Genomic DNA, 23,379 nt, shown 5'->3' with positions numbered 1-23,379 from the left:
AGTCCATACGTCTATTTTAGTGCAATGTGAACACTGTAAAAACTAAGCCGCCAAAAAAAAGGCACAATTGCTCTTTAATTTCTCCTCACTTAAATTTTTTGAATGTTTTTCTGTACATTATTTGGTACATTAAATGCTACCCTTAAAAAATACAACTTGTCCAGCAAAAAAATGAGCCCTCGTGCGACTATGTCAGTGGAGAAATGTCAAAACAAAAAAAAAAACAAAAAGAAAAAAAAAAGAAAACTCTCTGGTCCTGAAGAGGTTAATATTGTATTTCTGTCCATATACACTTGGGAATTCGACACAATCACAAACACTGTGGACGTTTCTTACCATATCAATTTCTGCTGTTTTCTTCGCTTCTTCCAGTTTCTCCTGAGTGGGTCCTTCGTTACTCTCTCTATTGGATAAGTAGTTTTGAGCAGTACTGTAATATTGATAATAAACACTTTTAGGAGACGCGCGCGGCTTCTGATCTATTACAGAGCATTGGATGGGCAGTGCAGGTTGTGCAGAAAGTGAATTCACAGCAGCTGTACTTGGAGAAAGATCCATACTTTGAGGTCGATTTGGTTCAACTGAGGGCGACACGGATGTTTCACTTCTAAAGGAAGGAATAGAACTCAATGGAAAAGAACTGCTTTCAACACCAGATTCTGCCCCGTAAGTGTTAGAATGTGAAGTCAAGTTCAGAAGAAAAGACTGTCGGCCTGAAACCAGGTTTGGTTTGCTGTCTGCGAAGGATTTGGTTATGAACATGCCAGATCTTGCACCTAGAGAGGGTTTATCATCATCGAGAGTTGAGGGTACCTCAAAGCTCGTCTTAGAAGGGGAGACAATGTCCTCCAGTTCTCCTAATTCCTCCTTATTACACCTGTCTTTGACACCAGATACTTCATTACTCCGAGATGAAAACCTATCCTCTTCCAAGTCAGCCTCTTTCAAGCGATCCGACACAGACTGCAATAGAGATAAGATTGATGTGTGGTCATGACCGCCGTGACTTGCTGTTGCTCCCTGATTATATCTTGGTGAACTGCTGTTGGACAAGGTGTCCTCACAAGCGCTATCATCTTCATATATCGGTGACAGGGCATAAGGATAAATTCTGGTACGTCTTGACGGCACAGGGTAAAGTGAATCATTGCATGAGGCCTGTTCACGGACACTGTCCTTTTCCTCATCTGTTGACTCATCATCGCTTCCACTTATTTCAACATATCGACTGTTATATATTGAAAACTGGAAGAAGTCAGAGAACTCTGTATTGTTGCTGCTTTCGTCAACGAAGTTATTATACATTACGTCTTCCATCGATCCTTCAGTCCCACTAGACATAGATTGTATTTTTCCATCACAATACATGTCGTCAAGCCTAAGATCTCCATTGGTAGAACTTGAATGTATTAAGTTGAATGTATCTGCATTAACTGAGGTTCTGGAGAAACTGAGATGTTCTTGATCTTCTGTCGTATTGTTTTCCAGACCATTTTCATTCATGTGTTCTGTGACTCTCGAATGCGACTCATTTGAAGATTTGGGTTTCTTTGCTTGTTTAGACTCAACTTTCCGAGACACTTCAGCTGTTACCTGGAGAACATTAGAATTTATTTCACAAGAAGGAAGATGGATGACATTATCACAGACCAATGAAGAAACAACATGGTTTGAGTTTGCTGTCTCCTCAACTGAGTCGTTGCACTTGTCCATAAATAAAGCATGAAAATCACTCAGTGGTTTTTGCCGGGTGGCTTCTTTCATTGTAACATCTTTACTTAGACCATTGGTAATCATACTAGAAACCACAAGCTGTTCAGAAGAGGATATAACATCTTTTACTATACCTACCGCCATGGTCATAATTAGATCTGAGTCTTCTATAAGTCTGTGGTCAGAAGGATTCCCTAGGACCTCAGCAGGGTGCTCCTCTAGATCTACATGACTCTCACTTAGATTGTCCATATGTTTTATGTCTGGTAGGGTGTGATTATGGACAGCCATAATCATATGACTTTGGTTGATATTTTGTAATTCATCAATGGCAGAATTCAAAACACTGAAAATTATCTCATTGGCTTTCTGCTCGAACAATTCATTAGATGACTCGGAATGGTCTTTGCCTGGAAGGATCATCATTTTTGCAGTTGTAGAACATGAAGAAATTATTTCATTTGTGTCAGTAACATCATGGAGTAATGCTGAATGTAGCAGTAAATCACTCAACTTCTCTCGATGATTCATTCTTAAATCTGGATTTAATTCTGAAAGTGATTCACCAAATCTGAGCTCCTTTAATGAATCACTAGACATCAAGCCTTCAGATTTATCTGCCCGGAGGGAAACATTTATGATGTTGTCACTAGAGCAGACATTTATATTGTTATTCTTTAGGTTTTCTATTAAGACGTCTGTTGATTTGTCTGTTATTTTTGGCGATTCTTTCTCCGTAGAGGTATACTCTAGAATACTGTCATTATTGGGCAGATCACTAACAAGGTTCATGGTCTCATAATTGTCCTTACCTGATGACAACTCGTCAGTTTCCAAGTAACAGTTGTTCAGATGTTTTTCCCACTTATTTACAGTAAGATATTCTCCTCCATTGTTGGGTAACCCTCTGGTTGTAACCAAGTCTTTATCATCTGCTAAACAATGGAAAACGTGGAATGCATTTTCTGTGTCTGTAGGTGGTGACAAGTTGGGTATACATATGAGTTCTTTGGTAAAAGTTGGGCTTTCGAGTTTAGCTACAGAAATGATGTCGGAACACAAACTATAGGATGATATTTTGACTTCTTCAATGTTCACTGTCTTCATGGACACTTTGGCAACATAAACATCTGAATTCAAATTGACGAGTTTATCTGGGGTTGAAATTTTAATGTAATCATCACTGCCTGAGTTAGATGTGCATCCATCTACACGAGATCCAGATTCTTCTACAGATACATCATCTATGTTTATCACCGGCTTCATATTCTTCAGAATTGCCGTGTCCGGAACTGAAGCCTCTTCATTTTTTTGGTCAACTGCAAATGGATCAGGAATATTTTTAAGGAGCATTTCAGAGGAAAAAGTCTTAAACAGGACGTGTTCATCTGGTGTGTAAGCTTGCGAGGACACAATTCCCGAGTCATTTGGGCTTTCGAATTGAACATCATTGCAATCAACATATGTTGTAGAGTCAGACATTGTGATTGGAGATGGTGAGCGACACTCAATGCCATTATCAAATGAAATATTCCTAGAAGCCACTGCTTTGTGGTCTCTAGTAAAGGATAAAGTATCATTCGAACAGCTTTCTGGTACAGTGATGTTATCGGGATTGTCATAAAAAATAGTAGCTTTTATGTCTAGTTCATTTGCTGCTCTATCGGGTCGGTCAACATGAACATTGTCCTCATCAGCCAAACCATTGCTATGGCTGGTCTCTGTTAACCCCTTATCACTCACAAATTCATGCCTTTGTGGTACTTTATGGACTAAAGTGTCATTGCCAAATTCAGGAACGTGACTACCAGAGTTTGGCTCTAGATAGGAACTGACCTTTGATGGTTCTTCTACATGTAAACTATCTAAAACATGTGAAACAATGTGTAAATTTGGTTTCTGGTTTTCTATTAACCCCGTAATTTCTGAACTTTCTGTCAACTGGAAAGTTACTTTAGGACTTGCCTGCAGTAATTCTCCAGCCTTTCGTGGATCATTTTCTGGAATGGTCTCAGCAATTGCCTGCAAATGTTCTATATTTTCAATTTGTTTTAGATCTTTAGAATTTCTGGACGTCTCCCTCAGTTGTAGATCCAAATTTGGGATGTCTCCTGACTGTGACTGTGGTTTTTCTAAAACTGTATTGTTCAACTCTTTCAACTGGAAGGATACTTTGGCATTTGGATGTAGCTTAGACTTTATCAATTCTTGATCATTTTGTAGATCCTCTTCTGGAATCAGATTAGTCTTTGTCTGTAAATGCTCTGTATTTCCAATTTGTTTAAAATCTTTAGAATTTCTGCATATCTCACTTGGTTGTACATCTAAATTTGAGATGTTTTCTGACTTTGTGCTTTCTAACAATGTACTGTTCAACTCTTTCAAGTGAAAGGCTACTTTGGTATTTGGCGGTAGCTCAGCCTTTAGTAATTCTTCATCACTTTCCGGAATCTTGCTAGCATTTTTTTGTAGATGTTCTATATTTCCAGTTTGTTGAAAATCTTCAGAAGTTTCTTTCAGTTGTAGGTGCAAATTTGAGATGTCTTCTGATTCTGGCAGAGTCTTGTTTAAAAATGTACTGTTTGACTCCTGGTTTGGTTGAGTTGAGTATTCACCTCCATGTAACTGCAGTTGTTCCCCTATTGATGAATTACCCACATTTTTTGGTTCTATATCTACTGAAGAGCTTGAAACCAACTGAGCATTTGGTGGTAGATCTATAATATTTGACCTTCTCTCTATTTCTGGTTTGAAGCCATCATAAGCTGGAGAATCGTAGTCTTCACCATTTTTGCCACTTGACCTGCATGATTTATTGTGTGTAGTTGAGTGCGGATTAGAAGGATCTTTATGTGATTTGTTTTCGACTTGCAAGTTCACTTCAACCCCTTGCTGATTATTTGAACTACTCCCTGAATCTAGAGCCATCTCCAGATGGGATTGCTTTGAGGCACTTTGCATGTTGGCAGCTAAAGAGTTTTCCAAATCAACTGGAACCTTTGTATTTTCTTTAGTACTTTCTTTTATTTCTTCTGCTTTTACTAACGAATCTTCGGCATCTGAGTGCAAATTATCCATTACTGACATAACTGAATTTGTCCCATATTTTTCGGAATTTGAAAGGTCAGCATTTTCAGGTACAGAGTTGGTCAGGTAATCTTTTTTATTTTCTTTTGCATCATGTAATATGTTGAGGTTCTCTACTACCTTTGGAGATGGGTCTGCTTCAGTCCTTGAATCGTCATCAATACTAGTTTGTAGAGTTTCTGCAGAACATACACTTTGTGTTAAATCTGGCTGAAGATTTTTTGGCTGTGTTGGTTCCTCTTCGGAATTTGGTTGAATATACCAAACCGTATTGGAAGTGTCCATTGTTTTTGGTTCGACGTCTGTACAATGTCCTTTATTATTTGGCTCCAAGTTCTCTGAGATAGTGCTTTCCTTGGAATGATCCTCTGAGTTCTCCACATTTTGTTCAAGATGCCCTGAAATATTTAAAATTCCTCCAAGTGTAGGTTGTAAATCCTCCAAGCTTTCTACAGTGTTTGGCTGTCCAGTTTCTGAGGATTCTTTCGCATTTGGTTGCGGAACAACTCTTACACATTCTTCAATGTTTGATGGTTGTTCTTCCACTAAATCTAAGCTTTTCTCAGCATCAGCCTCTCCATTGCTTGAACCTATTGGCCAGATTTTTTCTTTAATTTCCGGACCATTTGTAAGTTTTGAGTTTTTTGCTTTTTGGATTATACTGTTACCATTATGCAATTTGGAATTTTGGTCAAAGGGTTCAAATTTTGATTGCATTTTTATCTGAATCTTTGAAGGAGGTACTTCATCCTGGCAATTTCGATCTGGAACTGGCTCCATTTTTACCCACTCATGCAGTATCAGACAATTTTCTGTGGGAGCATCTCCAACAGAACAGGTTTCAGGGGTCTCCTCTTTCTCTTGGATTGGCGAATTTACATCAGCGCGTCTCTTTAGAAGCTTCCTGATTCTCCTAGACCCACGGTAGGTGCCATATGTTATTTCAGGGGCATTCTGGGCATGTCCATTGATCCTGTGGGAACACAGACGTGGATGTTAAATATGAACCTGCTGAAAGTATCCTGCAAAATTGCATAAAGCATACAATATGAATAGAAAAATGGCAAATTAAATGTTATTTTGGACTTCAAAATATAGTGATAGGGATGTGAACACGTTCCGCCTGATGACTGGCACAGTTTTTACAACGATAGCCATTTGCACTGCCTTTATATGATTTTTTTAATGTCTTATACAAATGAAGCTACATATCATTAGTAATAATGACCCACATAGTTGCCCCAGTAGTAATGGTGACCTCTGTGCTGGACCTCCGACTGGGCAGCAACTCCACAAGTAGGGCGCTCCCTCTATCCACAGCTCTGATTGGATGTCTGCCATGCCATCATCAGAGACTGTGATCTCTGACCTCTCCGGCTAGCATCTGCACAGAGTACAGTCTAGCTTCTGTGTGCAGGAATACGGACGCCAGGGGGAGACGTCAGTAACCAGAGCCACGGAAGACAGCGTGACGTCTGCCCGAACAGAGCTGTAGACAGAGTGAGTGCAATGCTTGTGGGGCTGCTGCCCAACCGTCTCGCAAATAGCAATTATACTTTACCAGACATTATTATCACAGGTAAAAACTAAACACTGATCAAATGGCAATCCACCACCCTCTGAGGACCTGAAGCCTGCCGCCTCAGACATCAGGCTGCCTCATGGAAGGGGCGCTTCTGATCATAGTCAAGCAGAGCTTCATAGGAGTTCAATGAAGCCTATGGGGTAGCGCATGGGGTTGTATATATCCGTACTAAGCAGTCTAATAGGTTCTGCCATCTGCATGAGCCTTGAAGAGAACAATCCCTCAGAGCATAGAAATGTCAGAGTAGGGTCATCTGCTCAGGACCCCTCTAAGACCCAGAATGAACAGCTGCTCAGTTAAAGCGACTCCCGTTCTGGTGGACCTTCTGCTGCCCTGGTACTACTTGATGGCCATTCACATGGTACACACAATATACATGATACAAATGATCCTGGAACACTACATTTCCCCTGCAACGTCTGCTGCGGGGAAAATATATGGCTGCAAGTGGCTTCTCCTAGCAAAATCAGCTGACTGCCGTGGGCGCCAAGAGAGAGATCCGTGGCGATCAGCTGCTCGCTCTGGGTCCCACGTTTAGGGAGGGGTTGGGCATTTCGACACAGTCCCTTTAATAAAGCAAATAACATATTTTGCTTTACAGCTTTTTAGATCCAACACAAAATAATACGAAAATATAATTACCGGCCAATTATTTACCTTTTTTTTTGTTTACTAATAGCAAACTTAATGCGTAAAGTCCTAACGAATAACAACGGAAAACCATTAACGTGTTTGGGAAAGGTGAGTCACATGAAGGTGCTGCTATTGATGGAATCACAAGGACAAATCGTGTGACCGCATATATTTACTGTTAATCAGATGCTAATGAGCTATGATGTAATTGGGTCACCAGGGACATGTTTTGGTTAAATATTTCTAACTTTTACTTAAAGGGAACTTGTATCCGGCTACCAGTGAACCCTAAGTTCAACCATCTTGTCTTTGGCTCTAAGAATCTCTCATAAATACCTTTATTATGAGCCTAAATTTTCTACAGGTTTGCATCCAACTGATCAATGTCAAAATGTCCGACCTTTTTCTCTAAAGTTATATAAACCAAAAAAGTTTAGAAGCACAGGTGAATTGGCTCTATGTGGAGAAATCCCGGTAGGTTGATCAGGTCATGGGCCGGTTTGGTCATGTAGGGCTGACATCGGTACCTAGGTAGTTGCCTGGACCCTATGCACTCATGTGGGCTCATTTCCGCTGAATTAGGGTAGATGCAAGATGGAGCACTTACTACAGACTCCACTCTCCCACTGGCTCAGGGAGTGGCCGCAGGCTGGCTGCGGCGGGGAAACTTTTATAACAGAAGTTAGTATGGTTGTATAGAGTGGAGGTGGAGCTCGCGTCTGTGTCATCATCAGGCCGCTGCAGCGTCTCTTAATTTAAACATCCCCCTCTGCTTTCTTCTTGGTACAGAGCTGGTGCAATTGTGTAATACATGCTTACTATTAACAGTCTGGTCAGACCGGTAATGGTCTCTCTTCATGAAAGTTTTATCTGCCAGACATCACATTTATTACCAGTTCTTTTCACAATAGTTGCCATCAAAAATATCAGCTTGGGTAAAAGGGGGGTTAGTTTTTGGGATGTGGTGGGGATATGGCTTATCACGACGTATGAATTTATCTCCATCATTCCACGGGCCCCAGCAATATTAGTGCCCCCTCTCAATTACCCCTATAGTAATAATGCCACCACTCAGTGGACTTTATAGTAATTGTGCCCCTTTAGTGGTCCCTGTAGTAATAGTGATCCCCTTAGTGACTCCAATAGTAAGTGTCCCCCTTAGTATCCCCAGTAGTAATAGTGACCTGAACCCCCTTAGCGTTCCAAATAATAATTAGTGCCTCTTTTTGTGCCCTAATCACCCCTGTACTTCTGGCCAGGCAGCAACCACACCATGAAGTACTTTAACTCACCCCCAAGCTCCGATCTGCCGCTGCTGATGTAATCAGAGACTCTGACCCATCGCTCTGGTGTCTGGCTATCTGCACACTGTGCATTGCTAATGTCTTAGACTAAGGATACTCTAACCTAATCTTTGATTGGCCAGTACTGCTCATGTGAGCAAAGCTGGCCAATCCAAAAGATGCATGAAGTGCTGCAGGCTACCAATGCACATTGCGCGTCAGACAATGAGATGCAATCTTGGAAGCCTGAAGATGGGGCCGGGAATTGGGGTAAGAACTATGAGAGAACTCCTTTACTCCAACCCTCATCTCCAAGAAAACATTTTGCACTGGGACCAAAGGGTTACTTTTACTTTTTTTTTTATAGTATGGCCTCATTCACACAAAGGTTTTTGCGCAAATATTGATGCAGATGCGGTGCCGAAATCCATTTTGGAATCTGGGTTAATTTAGCATCCCACTGAGCTGAATGGGAATCTGTGCCATGTGCAGGAAAAACCCCAAGACACCCACCAATTCTTGACGTGGTTTCTGTGCAGAACACACATTGGGTGTCCGCATGCAGAATTGATTCAGGAACTGTGGGTAATTCTGCATGCACATTATGTGACAAATCCGTGTCAGAATTTTCACCCAAGTTTTTGCCTATGTGAACGAGGCCAAGAATAAGGCTAACCTCACACGGGCGCGATATCGGGCCATGAATCATTTTGCCTAGAAAGGGTGGAGCCACAATAATTGCGCGCTGCTCGTCTACGTCCACCCGGGGTTTGTAGGAAACAGAAGTTTTCTTACTTGCAAAAGCAACACAAACTTTAACAAGTATTTCAAAACTGGGCTGATTTGTGGTAATACTACATTCCATGCACACTATTTGGCAAAGGAGCTGCTGCTTTCTTTGCCCCTGATCGTTATGTTATCCTTCTGCTGAACGGCGAGCCATATATCAGTTCTGGGACAGAGGAGCAGCTATGAAGAGACATCACTAAAAACGGTTTTATAGACTCATAATGACCCTCCTTAAAGGTGGCCGTTGGAAGCGAAGGGGGCAAGATACCGCAGCCGCCTCCTCCTTTTCTATTTATGAGGGGTGCATCCAGTTTAGGAATCCACACCTGCATTTCATTTTCGGTTTTTCTGTTCTGTCCTAGAAAAATGCAAATCCTTTAAAATTCCCACCAATTTGAATGGGACTTATGTCACTTCCGTTTGCTTCCCTTCAATCTGGTTTCTGGAATTTTTTGATGGAAAGAAAACTCTGAAGTGCAAGAATTTTTTTTGCTGAAAAAACAGAAACTGCATGGAACAGAGCTTTCCCTTTCTTCTTTTTACAATGCACTCAATGGAGGACGGACATGAGCGGAAACTATTCTATTTGTTTCTGCTTGGGCTTCTGTTAATAAGGGAGATGACTTTCCATACTCAGTCATTGTTACAAGGCTTGTATAAAGAGTCTAACATTGACTTGAAGGAATGCTGCCTTCCAATAGGTGGCGCTGCAGAGGTTTTGCTCCATCTGCCTTATTTGCATATTACCTAGAGGAGCATGAATGGCCTTTTAAGTCTCCTCACTCACCGTCTAGGTGCTCTAGACACCTAGAGATAGCTTTTCTGACCGGCTTCTGTAAAATCGCACTGCTCATTCTAAGGCTCTGCTCACACTTTCATCGGCTCGATTCCTACAGAAATTCATTCATAAAGGATGGAAACGTAGCACAGCATGCTGTACCATTTTTTCCGACCTTCATGATGGGACGTCTGGACGAAACCTACAGAACAGATCACAGTCAACGGGTTTCGTCAAGCGACGTGGGTTTCCATTGTTTTGACAGATGCGGTGGCTATTTTATTTTTTGTTCTTCTCTTCCATAAAGGGACAAGAGAATGGACGTGCGAACAGAGTCTGAAAAACGTAACAAGAAAACAGATCAGTTGAAAACTGGTCACAATAGATCAGGCACTGATGGAAGTGGAAGCCAACTTTGTTTACTTGACGGATTTGTTTAACAGATCTATCAAATTACTGGATTGGTTCGCTTCAGTTTGCATTGGGGCTCATGTTCACGGGCGTTCTTTAACCGCGCTTTATGTATGCGTTGCATCGCGGCGTAATACGCGGTGAATGGAGTCAATGAAAATCAAGGGACTTTCATTGATCCATGCAGATGTAGACACTGTGTGTTGATACGCGTGAGACATTGATCGCAGCATGCTGTATTTCTCTGCGGACCACGCAGCGTGACCCCTGTACACTTGTATAGGCTACATATGAAATGATGTCCATACGCAAGAGCCACAGTGTTTTTCGGATACAGCCGTGGACACGAGGCTTTAGTTAGGCCATATTCACATGACTGTATGCGTATTTGTGCATGCATGAACGTAGCTTTTTTATGAAAAAAAACCCGATACTTTTCTGCATGTGCATCGGAGTATTTTACTGCACTTTTTCCACATGCAACGGCGTGTGGAAAAAAAAATGCACCGATTGAAACTGCTAATTAGTCTAATGAGTTTCAGATGTCTTGTTTTTCCTGCTCAATTACACAGTGTTTCACATATTTTTTAGTGTATTTGCGCATCCCCACTGACGTATATGAGGACTTTTGCTGTGCAAATAAGCAGGAAAATAGGGCACGTTGTAGCTTTTTTGTGCTGGTGAAATGGGCAGGAAAAATATACACGTGTGAACAGTGTGCGCGCAAATTTAGCATGCGCAAATATCGTCGTGTGAAGTCGGCCTTAGACATACGGTACGTCCTTTAAATTTTGGAAAAAAAAGGTCAGTTAAAAATAGACAAAAGTAGACAAATGTGTATATAGCCTAAGGCCCAATGTCTACAGGCGGATCATATTCCGCATGCGTGAGCCCGCAGAGGAATCCGACCCTGCCTGCGGCCAAGGACACTGCGTTACCTGTCCGGGTCTTCTATTTCCTGGTCTGCGGATGCGTCGGCACGCATGCGTAATATATATATATATTTTTTTTTACTCCTGCCTTCCCATGGAATCCACGGCTCGTCCGCAATTCAATTGCAGACAGGCCACAGATTGGACGGTTTCCATTGACTTCAATGAAAGCCATCTGTGCGGGATCCGCACTGAAACGGAGCATGCTGCGATCTGTTTTCTGGACCAAATACGGTGCCCCATGTGGATTCTGCAAATCAAGCCCGTCTGGAATATTGTAGCAAACAGTATTTATTCATTGTACTTCATTTTTTGCAATTAAGTTCACAGCAGCTGCCACTAGAGGGAGCTGAGGAGCTGACTGCAGACTGCTCATACACTGAACCCAATTCTAAATCTGTATGCAATAAGCTCCTCTTAGAGGTGGCTGCAGGCAGATTTTATCATTTACCTCTATGTCTAGGCAGGGGATTTGGAGTTTCTTACCAGAACACAAAGCTCCAAGCCTTATAAAGGTCTATTATGAAATGAATCCGCGCAGAAGTCGACAATGACAACGTGTTAAATACTGGAAATTCACTGTTTGCAAATCTTGATGTGATGAATTTCTTATCAAATGAATATTCACCTTAGAAGAAGGCGAGAAGAAAAGCTCTTAAATATTTAATACCAGCGTTCTAAAACCGTCTGATTTCAGTGCGATCAATACGTTTGGTAAATATAACACGGCGGAGGCTCCATGTATTATTAATGAGCTGCGCGGCGATAAAATCCATGGGAATTACATTAGGAAGATGAATCCACAGACGGATCGTCAGCTCTTACAATTCTTGCGTTCGTCCTGGGTCACACCAACAAATTTGCGCAGTGTTTTGCGTGTGCAAAATCTGTACTTGCAAAAAGCAGTGAATAGAATCCTTTGATTTCAAGGGGTTCGTTCACATAAGCATATTTTCCGCGCACATTGCATTTGCAGAAAAAAAAAGCGCAGCATGCTCTGTTTTCCTGCGCATTTGCACAGGCAAAGAGCACATTTTGCACTAATTACACTAATTACCTCTTTCAATGAATGGGAGCATGGTGTTTTTTTTGTGTGTGCAAATGCACACGATTAGCGCGTGCAAAAAGTATAGTAAAACACGCAAATGCACGTGCAAATACACAACGCTTATTGCACAAATATGCGGCAGAAAGCTAACGTTTGAGCGCCCATTCAGACAGCAGGGGCCTGGCGTATATACGCTGAGCCCGAAATGCCGTTGGGCGGGGGGAGAGAGTTTAGCTCTGCTAAGCTGTTCTCCCCCTTCCCTCCCCCTCGCCCGCTCTCTGCAAGGGAAGTGTCGGGATGCAGGCGGAGCTAGTGTGCAAAGCTCTGGCCCCCTCTCTGCCCCTTGTTGGCTGCCAGCAATGTAAAGGGGTGGGGCTTAGCTCTGCCCCCTCCCATTGCAAACAGCCGGCAAGGGGCGGAGAGGAGCAGGGAAGGGGGTAGGAGTTTAGCAGTAACGCTGCTAAACTCTCTCCTACGTCTCTTCTCTGGCAGCTGTCATAGACTCCCGTAGGAGTCTATGCAGCCGCTACCAAAAAGCGCCCGGCTGAAATGCACTATCTTGGTTGGCCGGGCGCTTTTACGAAGCAGAAATACGCCCATGTGCTGTGATGCATTGTAACCCAATGCATCAGAGAGGCAGTGTATATCGGCCGGCCGAAAAAACCCGGCCAATATACGCCCGTGTGAATCCAGCCTCAAATACATATAGGGAGGAATTTACTTAGACCAACATTTTGTACACCGACTTAAGTAGAGAGTGCCTGGAGTGAAGCTCACCAAACCCATTAAGAGTTGCATGCCTCTTAACAAATTTGGCGCATCTGTAGCCAGTCCGTGCACCAGGATATGAAGTGTATGCAAGATATAAACTGGCATAGAGTTTTACTATTATTTACCCCACTTTTTGGCCCGCGGGAAGCCCTGTCCTCTCTTACCCCCCTTTATTTGCTGAACTCGGCTCACTTTTCTATCCACTATATACGTGATTCACATGTCGCAAGCACTCAGGAACCACAATATACGTGATTCACATGTCGCTCGTACTCAGGGACAACAATATACGTGATTCACATGTCGCTCGCACTCAGGGACCACAATATACATGATTCACATGCCGCAAGCACTCAGGAACCACAATATACGTGATTCACATGTCGCTCGCTCCCGGGGACCACAATATACGTGATTCACATGTCGCTCGCACCCAGGGACCACAATATATGTGATTCACGTGTCGCTCGCACTCAGGGAGCACAATATACGTGATTCACATGCCGCAAGCACTCAGGAACCACAATATACGTGATTCACATGTCGTTCGCACTCAGGAACCACAATATACGTGATTCACATGTCTCTCACACCCAGGGACCACAATATACGTGATTCACATGTCGCTCGCACTCAAGGACCACAATATACGTGATTCATGTGTCGCTCGCACTCAGGGACCACAATATACGGGATTCACATGTCGCTCACACCCAGGGACCACAATATACGTGATTCACGTGTCGCTCGGACCCAGGGACCACAATATACGTGATTCAGATGTCGCTCGCACTCAGGGACCACAATATACGTGATTCACATGTCGCTCACACCCAGGGACCACAATATACGTGATTCACGTGTCGCTCGCACTCAAGGACCACAATATATGTGATTCACATGTCGCTCACACCCAGGGACCGCAATATACGTGATTCACGTGTCGCTCGGACCCAGGGACCACAATATACGTGATTCAGATGTCGCTCGCACTCAGGAACCACAGTATATGTGATTCACATGTCGCAAGCACTCAGGAACCACAATATACGCGATTCACGTTTCGCAAGCACTCAGGGACCACAATATACGTGATTCACGTGTCGCTCGCACTCAAGGACCACAATATACGTGATTCACGTGTCGCTCGCACTCAGGGACCACAATATACGTGATTCACATGTCGCTCACACCCAGGGACAACAATATACGTGATTCACGTGTCGCTCGCACTCAAGGACCACAATATACGTGATTCACATGTCGCTCACACCCAGGGACCACAATATATGTGATTCACGTGTCACTCGGACCCAGGGACCACAATATACGTGATTCAGATGTCGCTCGCACTCAGGGACCACAATATACGTGATTCACATGTCGCTCACACCCAGGGACCACAATATACGTGATTCACATGTCGCTCGCACTCAAGGACCACAATATACGTGATTCACATGTCGCTCACACCCAGGGACCACAATATACGTGATTCACGTGTCGCTCGGACTCAGGGACCACAATATACGTGATTCACATGCCGCAAGCACTCAGGGACCACAATATATGTGATTCACATGCCGCAAGCACTCAGGGACCACTTTATACGTGATTCACATGCCGCAAGCACTCAGGGACCACAATATACGTGATTCACATGCCGCAAGCACTCAGGGACCACAATATACATGATTCACATGTCGCAAGCACTCAGGAATCACAATATACGGCCCTTAGGATTACATGAAATCATATCCACGAATTGTAGTATCAAAAAATGTTATTAAAGGAGCTGAGCGCAGTAACAATGAGCACACCTGGAAATATCTACTTCATGTGCTATTATGGAAAGTGAATGCCGGAGTGCTGCCAGGAACATGCTGAACTCTTCTAGAAAGGCTCAGGTTAACATTTTAGATGCTGGACGGTACAAATGAAAAAAAAAGAGTGAAGCGATAGCTTGAGAATAGATATATAATATTAGAGTAGTAGAAAATGGAATCAAATCTACTTAAAATAATAGATAAGTGCCATATTTACTAAAACAGAGGTATGAGGGCAGGTACAGACACCAATTCCCAGCAATACAGAAGGACAAAATACTATATCAGGTGAAAAATACTGATAAACAGTCCCTCATATACCTTCTACTCATAGGGACTGCTTTGTATTATACTTGCACAGACTTGTATAGGGTGTCAGTCACACAGATACCTGTAATGCACCATGCAGGCTTACAGCCTATTAGTGATGCCCATAGTATTAAACCCCCATTGCAAATGAGATTTATTTGCCTAATTTACACACTTTCAGCTGTTTACAAAAAAAAACAAGAAAAATTGAAATAGCTCAAGACAACTAATATAACAAGCGTTTTCTCCAAATTCACCACAAAATGCCACTTTTATTGACTACTGCAGTCTTAGAATTATTCAAGTCCCTGTAGAGAATCTCTCATAAATATACACATTTGTACAGTAAATCAGGTGTTGTCGCAAACACACCTGGTACAACTAATCAAGGGCTACATTACTTGCATCAGGTGTGTTTGAAATAAAACATATGAAATACCTGGACTGGCGATGGCTTTGTGGACCGTGATTGCATGTTAGATATATGACTTAAGTAAAAGAAAAAGTCACAACTGCAGCACTCAAATAGGGACCTCAAAAAGTCCAATATGGTTCCCTTAATTACTGTTACAAACAGTGAGGAGTAGAATGCAAAGAGGGCTTGAGAAAGGCTTCAGTTGAAGCCCAAACGTTGCCAGTCACTTTCACATGGAGGAATTAAAATTGATTTCTGCTGAAAATATCAGATGCTGCCTGGTATGCTTCTCATATTCAGATATATGACTTAAGGCCCATTTAGACACAACGATTATCGCTGCTCAAAATTTGCTCAAAAGATGGCTTGTGTCTAAATGTGCCCATCTTTTACTGTTCGGCCGAACTGAAAACCGTCTTTCAGCTGGACAACAGATAAGCACGACTGCACACTGTGTTCTGCCATGGAAAGCTGATTACAGTTGATAACATTGTTACAGCTGTTCTCAGTTCTCAGCCCCCTGGCAGAACAGCTGATAAGCAGGACCTCATGCTGTGTCTGCTGTCCATGGTGCTGAATTCTGCATGGGGAGCCCATGGCTGAACAATGGAGCTAATTACAGAGCTCTGACCTCCTGCTAAGTTCTGCAACAGCTTTCAGAAGCTCATTTGCATGCAAATGAAGCTAATAAAGTACTAATAGTAATTAGTGCCTATTATTACTTTATGCAAAACGATTGCTGACCTTTCAATCTTTTGAAAGATATCTGTGTGTGTAAATGGGCCTTAAGTCAAGAGAGTGTTTTAAAAAGTAAAAAGAAGAGATTGTTGCCTTGTACAAACAAGGAAAAGATAGCAAAGGCAACGGATGTTCCTAGAGACACAGCTGGAAGCAAAGTTTGTAAGTTCAAATTAAAGGAACTACATGGACATGGTAGAAAAAGGAAGTAGTCACCGGCTGCCAACAGATTCCTGAGAAGGCAGGTGGTCAACTACCCCCAAGTGACTGCAGCAAGGTTTGGTGGTAGCAGGTACTGAGGTTTCCGTTTGCAAAATTAGGGCTCATTAATACGGGCGTATGAGTACAACGCTGAGAGTCTCGCAGCATTGTACTCATCGCGGCCCCTACGTTCTGCCATCAGAGATAGTATACAGGCTGCGATTGGCACTGTGCATGCCTGGGACTTTGACAGCAGAGCTGGGCTGCATATTAACCGCTGTCCACTTGCAGGCATTGCGAAGGGGTAGCGTTTTAGTACGCAGCCCTTAAAGGGCTGATTGTAAACGCGGAGAAATACAGCATGCTGCGATTTAATTCTCCTACGTTTTATATGCATGTCCCCTCGCAGTTCCAACGCAGGTGTGAATGGAAGAATGAAAGTCCATAGACTTTCATTGCCTCCAATCACCGCGTGTTACTAAGAAGCACACAAAACGCTGAAAGTCTTCATGCCTCAACTCCAAAATGTACACCTCTACTGACCGAAGAAACATCAGCTGAAGTATGATAAAAACCATATAAACAAATAAAGCAAGAAAACAAAACTGCAACTTTTTGGAAATATGGATCAGCGTAGGAAGAATGAAGCACACGCTGAAAAGAACTATGGTGAAGGATGGCAGTGGCTCGGTGATGATCTGGGGCTACTTTGCTTGCCTTGGCGCTGGAAACCTGCAGCGTTTGGAGGATAAAATAGATTCAATCAAGTATCAGGAAATCCTAGGAGAAAACATCTGGCCTTCTGTGAGGAGTCTGAAGTTTGGGCGTCATTGGACCTTCCAACAGGATAATGATCCCAAGCATATCTCAAAGTCAGCCAAGGCTTGGTTTCAGTAGAAGTCCTGGAAGATCCTGGAGTGGTTGCCACAGTTGCCTAACTTTAATCACAAAAAGAATCTTTGGTAGGATGTGAAGAAGGCGGCTGCACAACCCAAGAATATTAGTGACCTGGAGGCCATTGCCCATGAGTAATAGGGTAAGATTCCTTAGGAAGGTGTCAGAAGCTGCTGTCTGGCTATACATCACGTCTGCAGCAGGTAAGAACAGGAAGAGCTGCTCTAGTATGTACTAAAGACGCTTGTCATGAAAGGGTTAAATAATTTTCAAGACTGCAGTAGTCATTAAGGGCTCCTGCCCAAGACCAAATCTGCAGCAAACGGCACCCATAGCATGCTATGGAAATTAATTCTTCCGGCACACTTGCAGAAACCAATTGCGGTTTCCACAAGTGGAGAAAAAAAATCCCAGCATGCTCTATTTTTCTGCGGATTCCGAGCAGACAGCTTCTATTGAAGTCAATGGAAGCTGTTCGATTCCGCGGCCTGACAACAAGCAAACATTGCGGACAGATCGTGGATTCCGTGTCGTTGCCTATCGATGGCATGGAGGTAAAAAAAATGTGGAAAAAAAATCTGTACTGCTCACGTGTGACGGCGAGCCGCCGGGTCCATCCGCAGTACATATGACCCGGCGACAGACCAGGTACGCACGCGGAAGCCACTGCTGGCAGAGCCGGATTCCGCCGCGGGATTCTACATGCGGAATCCAGCTCAGCAGTGCGCAGGGGGCCTTAATGTGGCATCTTGTGATGGATTTAGAGAAACCACTTGTTACATTAGTTGAGTTGAGCTGCTTAAATTGTTCTTGTTTGCCTTTTTTTTTTTTGCAAACAGCTTTAATTTCAGCAAATAAACGTAATTGGCAAAGATGCGTGAACAAGTGGGACTGCAGCTGTATCGGTTGTCACTTTCAGTTTATTTTGTAATGCATACAATTCCTAATAAAATGTTTTAGACTTGAAAGCCAACAGAATCCCCTTGCAGGGGGCATCAATGAAACGCGGAACATCAAACACAGGAAATGACCACCAAACGAGCAGCGTAGAATTGTAATAAAAAGATGATAAATGAACTGAAAGAAACCATCAAACAGAACTCAGAGATAATATAATTACCCTCACTGGGAGTAACAACGTATATGAAGTCATCATGTAGGTAGCAGTCTGGGAAGCCCTGGGAGTTACATAAATGTGGGCCAGCGTTAACAGGTCTTAATGAAAGACTCCATCTAATCTCTCATGGTCGACAATATTTCATAAAGCATTATTCTGTAGACTCGGGCTTTGACAGCACTAACCTATTAATGACCGACCATAAGTCTTTTGATGGCGTCCCCTAGGGGGCTTTACTCTGATGGGCCGTCTTTTGATGGTGGCTGGTCAGAAGCCTGGCGCGGGACTCCCATGCCAAGAAAATCAGGTGCTCTAACAGCGGAGCCCGAAGAAACCATGGATCCCTGCTGTTTAACACTTTACATTTCTCAGTCAGTGCAACAGCGACATGTAAAATGCTGACAGAGGGAGGGTGCTCCCTCTCACAACCACTGGACCCCCGCAATGTGGTCACAGGGTCCCGATGGGTTGCTATGGTATCTGGAGGCTTAAATATGTCCTCCTGGTCTGTCGGCTATGGTGGCCTATGAGGCTCAGCCTCTGGCTGAGCTTCATAGGCTTTCTAATACACTGCTATATTGAAGAATTATAAGAATGATAAAATGTTCAAGTCCCCTAGTGGATCAAAAATAAAAAGTTAAAAATAGTATTAAAAAAATAAGTCAAAACCCTACCTCTCCCCTTTTACCTGTGGAATTGCTGCGTTCGTGATGATTCAAAGAATAAAGTTAGTATGCTATTTAACCAGCGCAGTGCATGTCAAGGAAAAACATAGAAAATAAAAAAACCTGCTTATTTATCACGCCTTTCAAAAACGGAATAGAAAGTGATCAAAACATCCCATGGACCAACAAGTAGAATGTTAAGGCCTCCAGCCCACGGACGGATCGGGATGCGCCCATGGTTTTACGCCGTGGGAATCCCGCGGGGATAAACAAAAAAGTCCCTGCTGGCGATTGCGTAAAAACGCGCGTTTATCCGCGGTCTCCATAAATACTATATTAATAGAGACCTTCCGCCGCAGAAAAATGTGTAAAATAGAACATGCCGCTATTTTTTTCCCGCTGCATAAATCTGTGGCAAAATCCCTCATGTGAATACTTAGTCATTAGGTTCAATAGAATCTAATAGCTGCGTCATTCCGCCGCGGATTTATGCCACGGGGAATGCGGCATAAATCCGTCCGTGGGCATCAGCCCTAAAAAAGTACAACTCAATAAAAAAAAAAAAAAACCTTACACAGAGAATGTTAGGGGTCTTTGAATGCAGCGATTTTTTTTTGTAAGTGTGAAAAAAGTTGCAAAAAAACACAAACTGTATAAATTTGGTATTGACAAAATCGTACTGGCCTGCAGAATCAATTTAACATATTATTTATACCGCACGGTGAACGGCGTTTGAAAACAAAAAAACATGACAGAATTGCAGATTTTGTTAATCTTGCCTCTAGAAAAAAAGGGAAATAAAAAACAATCAAAATGTTATATGTTCCCAAAAATTGTATAAATGAATGTCATCTCACAAAAAACAAGCCCCTGTAGAGCTCTGTCAATGGGCAATTTGAAAAAAGTTATGGCTCTTGGAAGCGGTAACACAAAACCAGTGCCGACAGAACATCTCCTGCTGGTAACAGGGTTCGAAAACCCCCGCCTCTAGCAAGGGATTGCTTTGATTGGTTCTCGAGCGCTGGTTCAGCCAATCAGAGCCAGCGGTCGATGCACCAATCACAGACATTCATTGAATGGCTGTGATTGGTGTATCAAGCGCTGGCTCTGATTGGTTCTCGAGCGCTGGCTCAGCCAATCTCTTGCTAGAGGCGGGGTTTTTAATCCCCGTTACTAGCAAGAGATGTTCTGTTGGCGCTGACAACTGCACTGAAGCCTGCAGGAGCGCCGGAGTGCAGCGGAAGGGACCCCGATGGCGCCTGCTAGGTGAGTATTGTGGGTTTTTTTCAAATTGTGTAGCTAGGGCGTTTAACGCTGTCAAGAACGTGGTACCAAATTGTGCCACATTTTCAGCAGCGCTGAAAACTCTGCCCATTCATTTCAATGGGCGACGCTCAGTGTTTAAATACGCTGAAATGCCCCCCAAAAAACTGACTGCTTTAAAATCACATCGTTAAAAATGCTACGTTTTAAAGCTTGTCTGAGAAGCCCCATTGAAATAAATGGCAGCGTTGTACAGAGTGTAGCGCAGTGCTGAAAACCTAGCGTTAAAAGCTGAAGAAAAACGCCTGTGTGAGGGAGGCCTAAACATCGTAAAAATTAAATTCCCCCCCAAAAAGCTCAATTTCTATTTTTCCCCTTAATCCCTCTAAAAAAAAATAAATCATACAATACATTATATGTACCTAAAAAAGCTGCCATTAAAAAATACAATTTGTCCCGCAAAAAACAAACCCTCACACAGACATATCGGCGGAAAAATTAAACAGTTATGGCTGTAGGAATGCAACGATGAAAAAAATGAAAAATGAGTTGGTCATTAGGGCACAAACAGGGTCCGTCCATTACTAAGGGGTTAAAGGAGAGACTGGCCGACAGCCAGTGACTGCTGAATTCTAGCAGCCATACAGATAATTTGTGCTAGCTTATGCTGCTGGTTATTGAAGCCTGTCGGTTTATCATCTAAGAGGGAAGGGATGGTAATTACTCTTGTAATAAGATCGGCCACCCGCCTCCAAAAAGTTCTCACCCTAGGACCTGTCTACCAAATATGCAACATGCAGCCCAGAGGAGTACAACCTCTAAAACAGGAAATCTGTAAATTCTCGTGGAGATCAGATAGACTCTATGTAAAACTTGAAAAAGACCCATGCGTGGGTCGAAACGTCGTTCTGTGTTTATGGAGAAATAAAGGAGCATTAACCCTTTCCAATCCAATTTGATCCTGGTTTTCCTAGGGGGCTTACTCTTTTTCTGCTATTATACAATGGTGCTATATGCTGGCTAAAGCCAGTACTGCATGAGGTGACACGTTGGATAGGCTCCGACAGCAGAGAGGCTGGCAATATACAGTAAGAGAACCCTGACGGACGTCTTCCAACATCAGAGTTGTACAGCCTTAAATCATAATGTCTTCAGAGGTCAGACAGTGGATTGGAGAGGGTTAAGACAGGTGCATTTTAATTGAAGCACTCACTTATGCTGCTCATCATTGATTTGTTTGGGACTGATCTATATGTACTGTTGAGTCGGGTTCGTTTTAGGAGCTTTGCACATCTGCTCACCTCCAATTGAAGTGGTATACGTGGTAGTGCTGCTGGTACTCTGCTTTCTTAAGGAGACTCTATGTAGTATCTTAATAGAGGCCTCTGTAGTATCTTAACGGAGTGACCTGGTGACTGTCCTTGGAAATAAAAGTGCAGCAGTGATGAGAGGTAAGGAGTTTAGATAGCGGCATGTAGGGGTGAAATAAGGTTAACCCTGTGTTGCCCCACCAACCAAACCTGTCCGTCATAATACTCAGAGGGAAGGCCTGGTCGGGCATAATGGGTAATAAAGGGAAAACGCAGACATGAATGACTATCTGAATCTGCATCTTTGCCAAATTAGGACGGTGGGACCAAGGAAAGATTGAGCAAGCTGGAAGTTTCAATACTGGTGCATCTTGTCTCCACTGGAAGCTAGGGGATGACCAGGCTTAGCTGGAGGTAATGCCCCGGGCAAACACCCCTAGCTGCTGATTGGCTCGAAGTGTGTGTTGTGCCGTCCCCACAGTTAGTTGCCGGACATCGGGCGTCCATTGTCTACGCATCCATTGGAGAGCGGCGGGGAGGACAGTGCCGCCGGCCACACTGACGGCGGGGCCGAGGAGGAGAGTGCCACCGGGCACACTGAGCATGGGGTTGTCAGTGGACACATGGCAGGGCGCCGGCCACTGTCACAGCGGCCCTGGGAGTGGAGATGGGAGGGCAGTGTGGAGGACAACAGTGTCAGTGGAGCTGCAAGGGTGGTGGCAGGGAAATCACAGCGGAGCGGTCAGACCACTGACAGCAGCGGGGTAGGCAGGGGACAGTGAAGGCAGCATCATCGACAGGGGAGATGGGTGCCAAGACAGGCAGCAGTGGGGTCATCAGGGGAGAGTTACACTGCCAGATGGACAGAGCAGGAGCCGGCAGAGGAGAAGCCAGAGCACAAGGCTCTGTCCTGGGCCCAGTGTTGTTCAACATTTTTATAAATGATCTTGAGAAGAGAATTGATGGGAAACTGATCAAATTTGCTGATGACACGAAGCTAGGAGGAATAGCTAACACTAGGGAAGAGAGAGACAGTATTCAAAAAGATCTAGAAAAGCTTGCACAGTGGGCGGCGACTAACAGAATGGTATTTAACAAGGAGAAATGTAAAGTCCTACATCTGGGCACGAAAAATGAAGAAAGCACATACAGAATGGGAGGAATAGGGCTAAGCAGCAGCACATGTCAAAAAGACTTGGGTATACTAATAGATCATAAGCTGAACATGAGTCAACAATGCGATGCAGCAGCCAAAAAGGCAAACACAATTCTGGGATGTATTAAGAGAACCAAAGAGTCTAGATCACGTGAGGTAATTATCCCCCTCTACTCTTCCTTCGTCAGACCTCATCTGGAATACATTAAATCCAGTTCTGGCCACCCCACTTTAAAAAAAGATATAGAAAAACTGGAGCAAGTTCAGAGAAGAGTTACCAAGATGGTAAGCAGTCTGCAAATCAGTGAGGGTGATCAATGAGTGGAACAGGTTACCACGGGAGGTGGTGAGTTCTCCTTCAATAAAAGTGTTCAAACAAAGGCTGGACAAATATCTGTCTGGAATGATTTAGTAAATCCTGCACTGAGCAGGGGGTTGGACCCGATGACCCTGGA

The 23,379-nt window shown here is 43.4% G+C and overlaps 1 protein-coding gene across 2 annotated transcripts in view; it reads right to left on the bottom strand.

Annotated features, from left to right (window-relative positions):
- CRYBG3 (crystallin beta-gamma domain containing 3) overlaps positions 1-23,379 on the bottom strand; it is a 158,496-nt gene that overhangs the window by 72,890 nt on the left and 62,227 nt on the right. The window contains exons 4-5 of one of the 2 annotated variants that reach the window (XM_066599158.1): positions 1,852-5,773; positions 337-1,593 (exon numbers count right to left, since the gene is read on the bottom strand). In XM_066599158.1, coding sequence (XP_066455255.1) covers positions 337-1,593; positions 1,852-5,773 — 5,179 coding nt within the window. Of the gene's footprint in view, positions 1-336; positions 5,774-23,379 lie in introns of both variants that reach the window. The other variant, XM_066599157.1, reaches the window with a different exon arrangement.

Source organism: Eleutherodactylus coqui, chromosome 4 (assembly GCF_035609145.1).
Source record: "Eleutherodactylus coqui strain aEleCoq1 chromosome 4, aEleCoq1.hap1, whole genome shotgun sequence".
NCBI classification, from domain to species: Eukaryota; Metazoa; Chordata; class Amphibia; order Anura; family Eleutherodactylidae; genus Eleutherodactylus; species Eleutherodactylus coqui.
The sequence above is the reverse complement of the archived record's forward strand: the minus strand, read 5'-3'. Positions and strand labels throughout refer to the sequence as shown.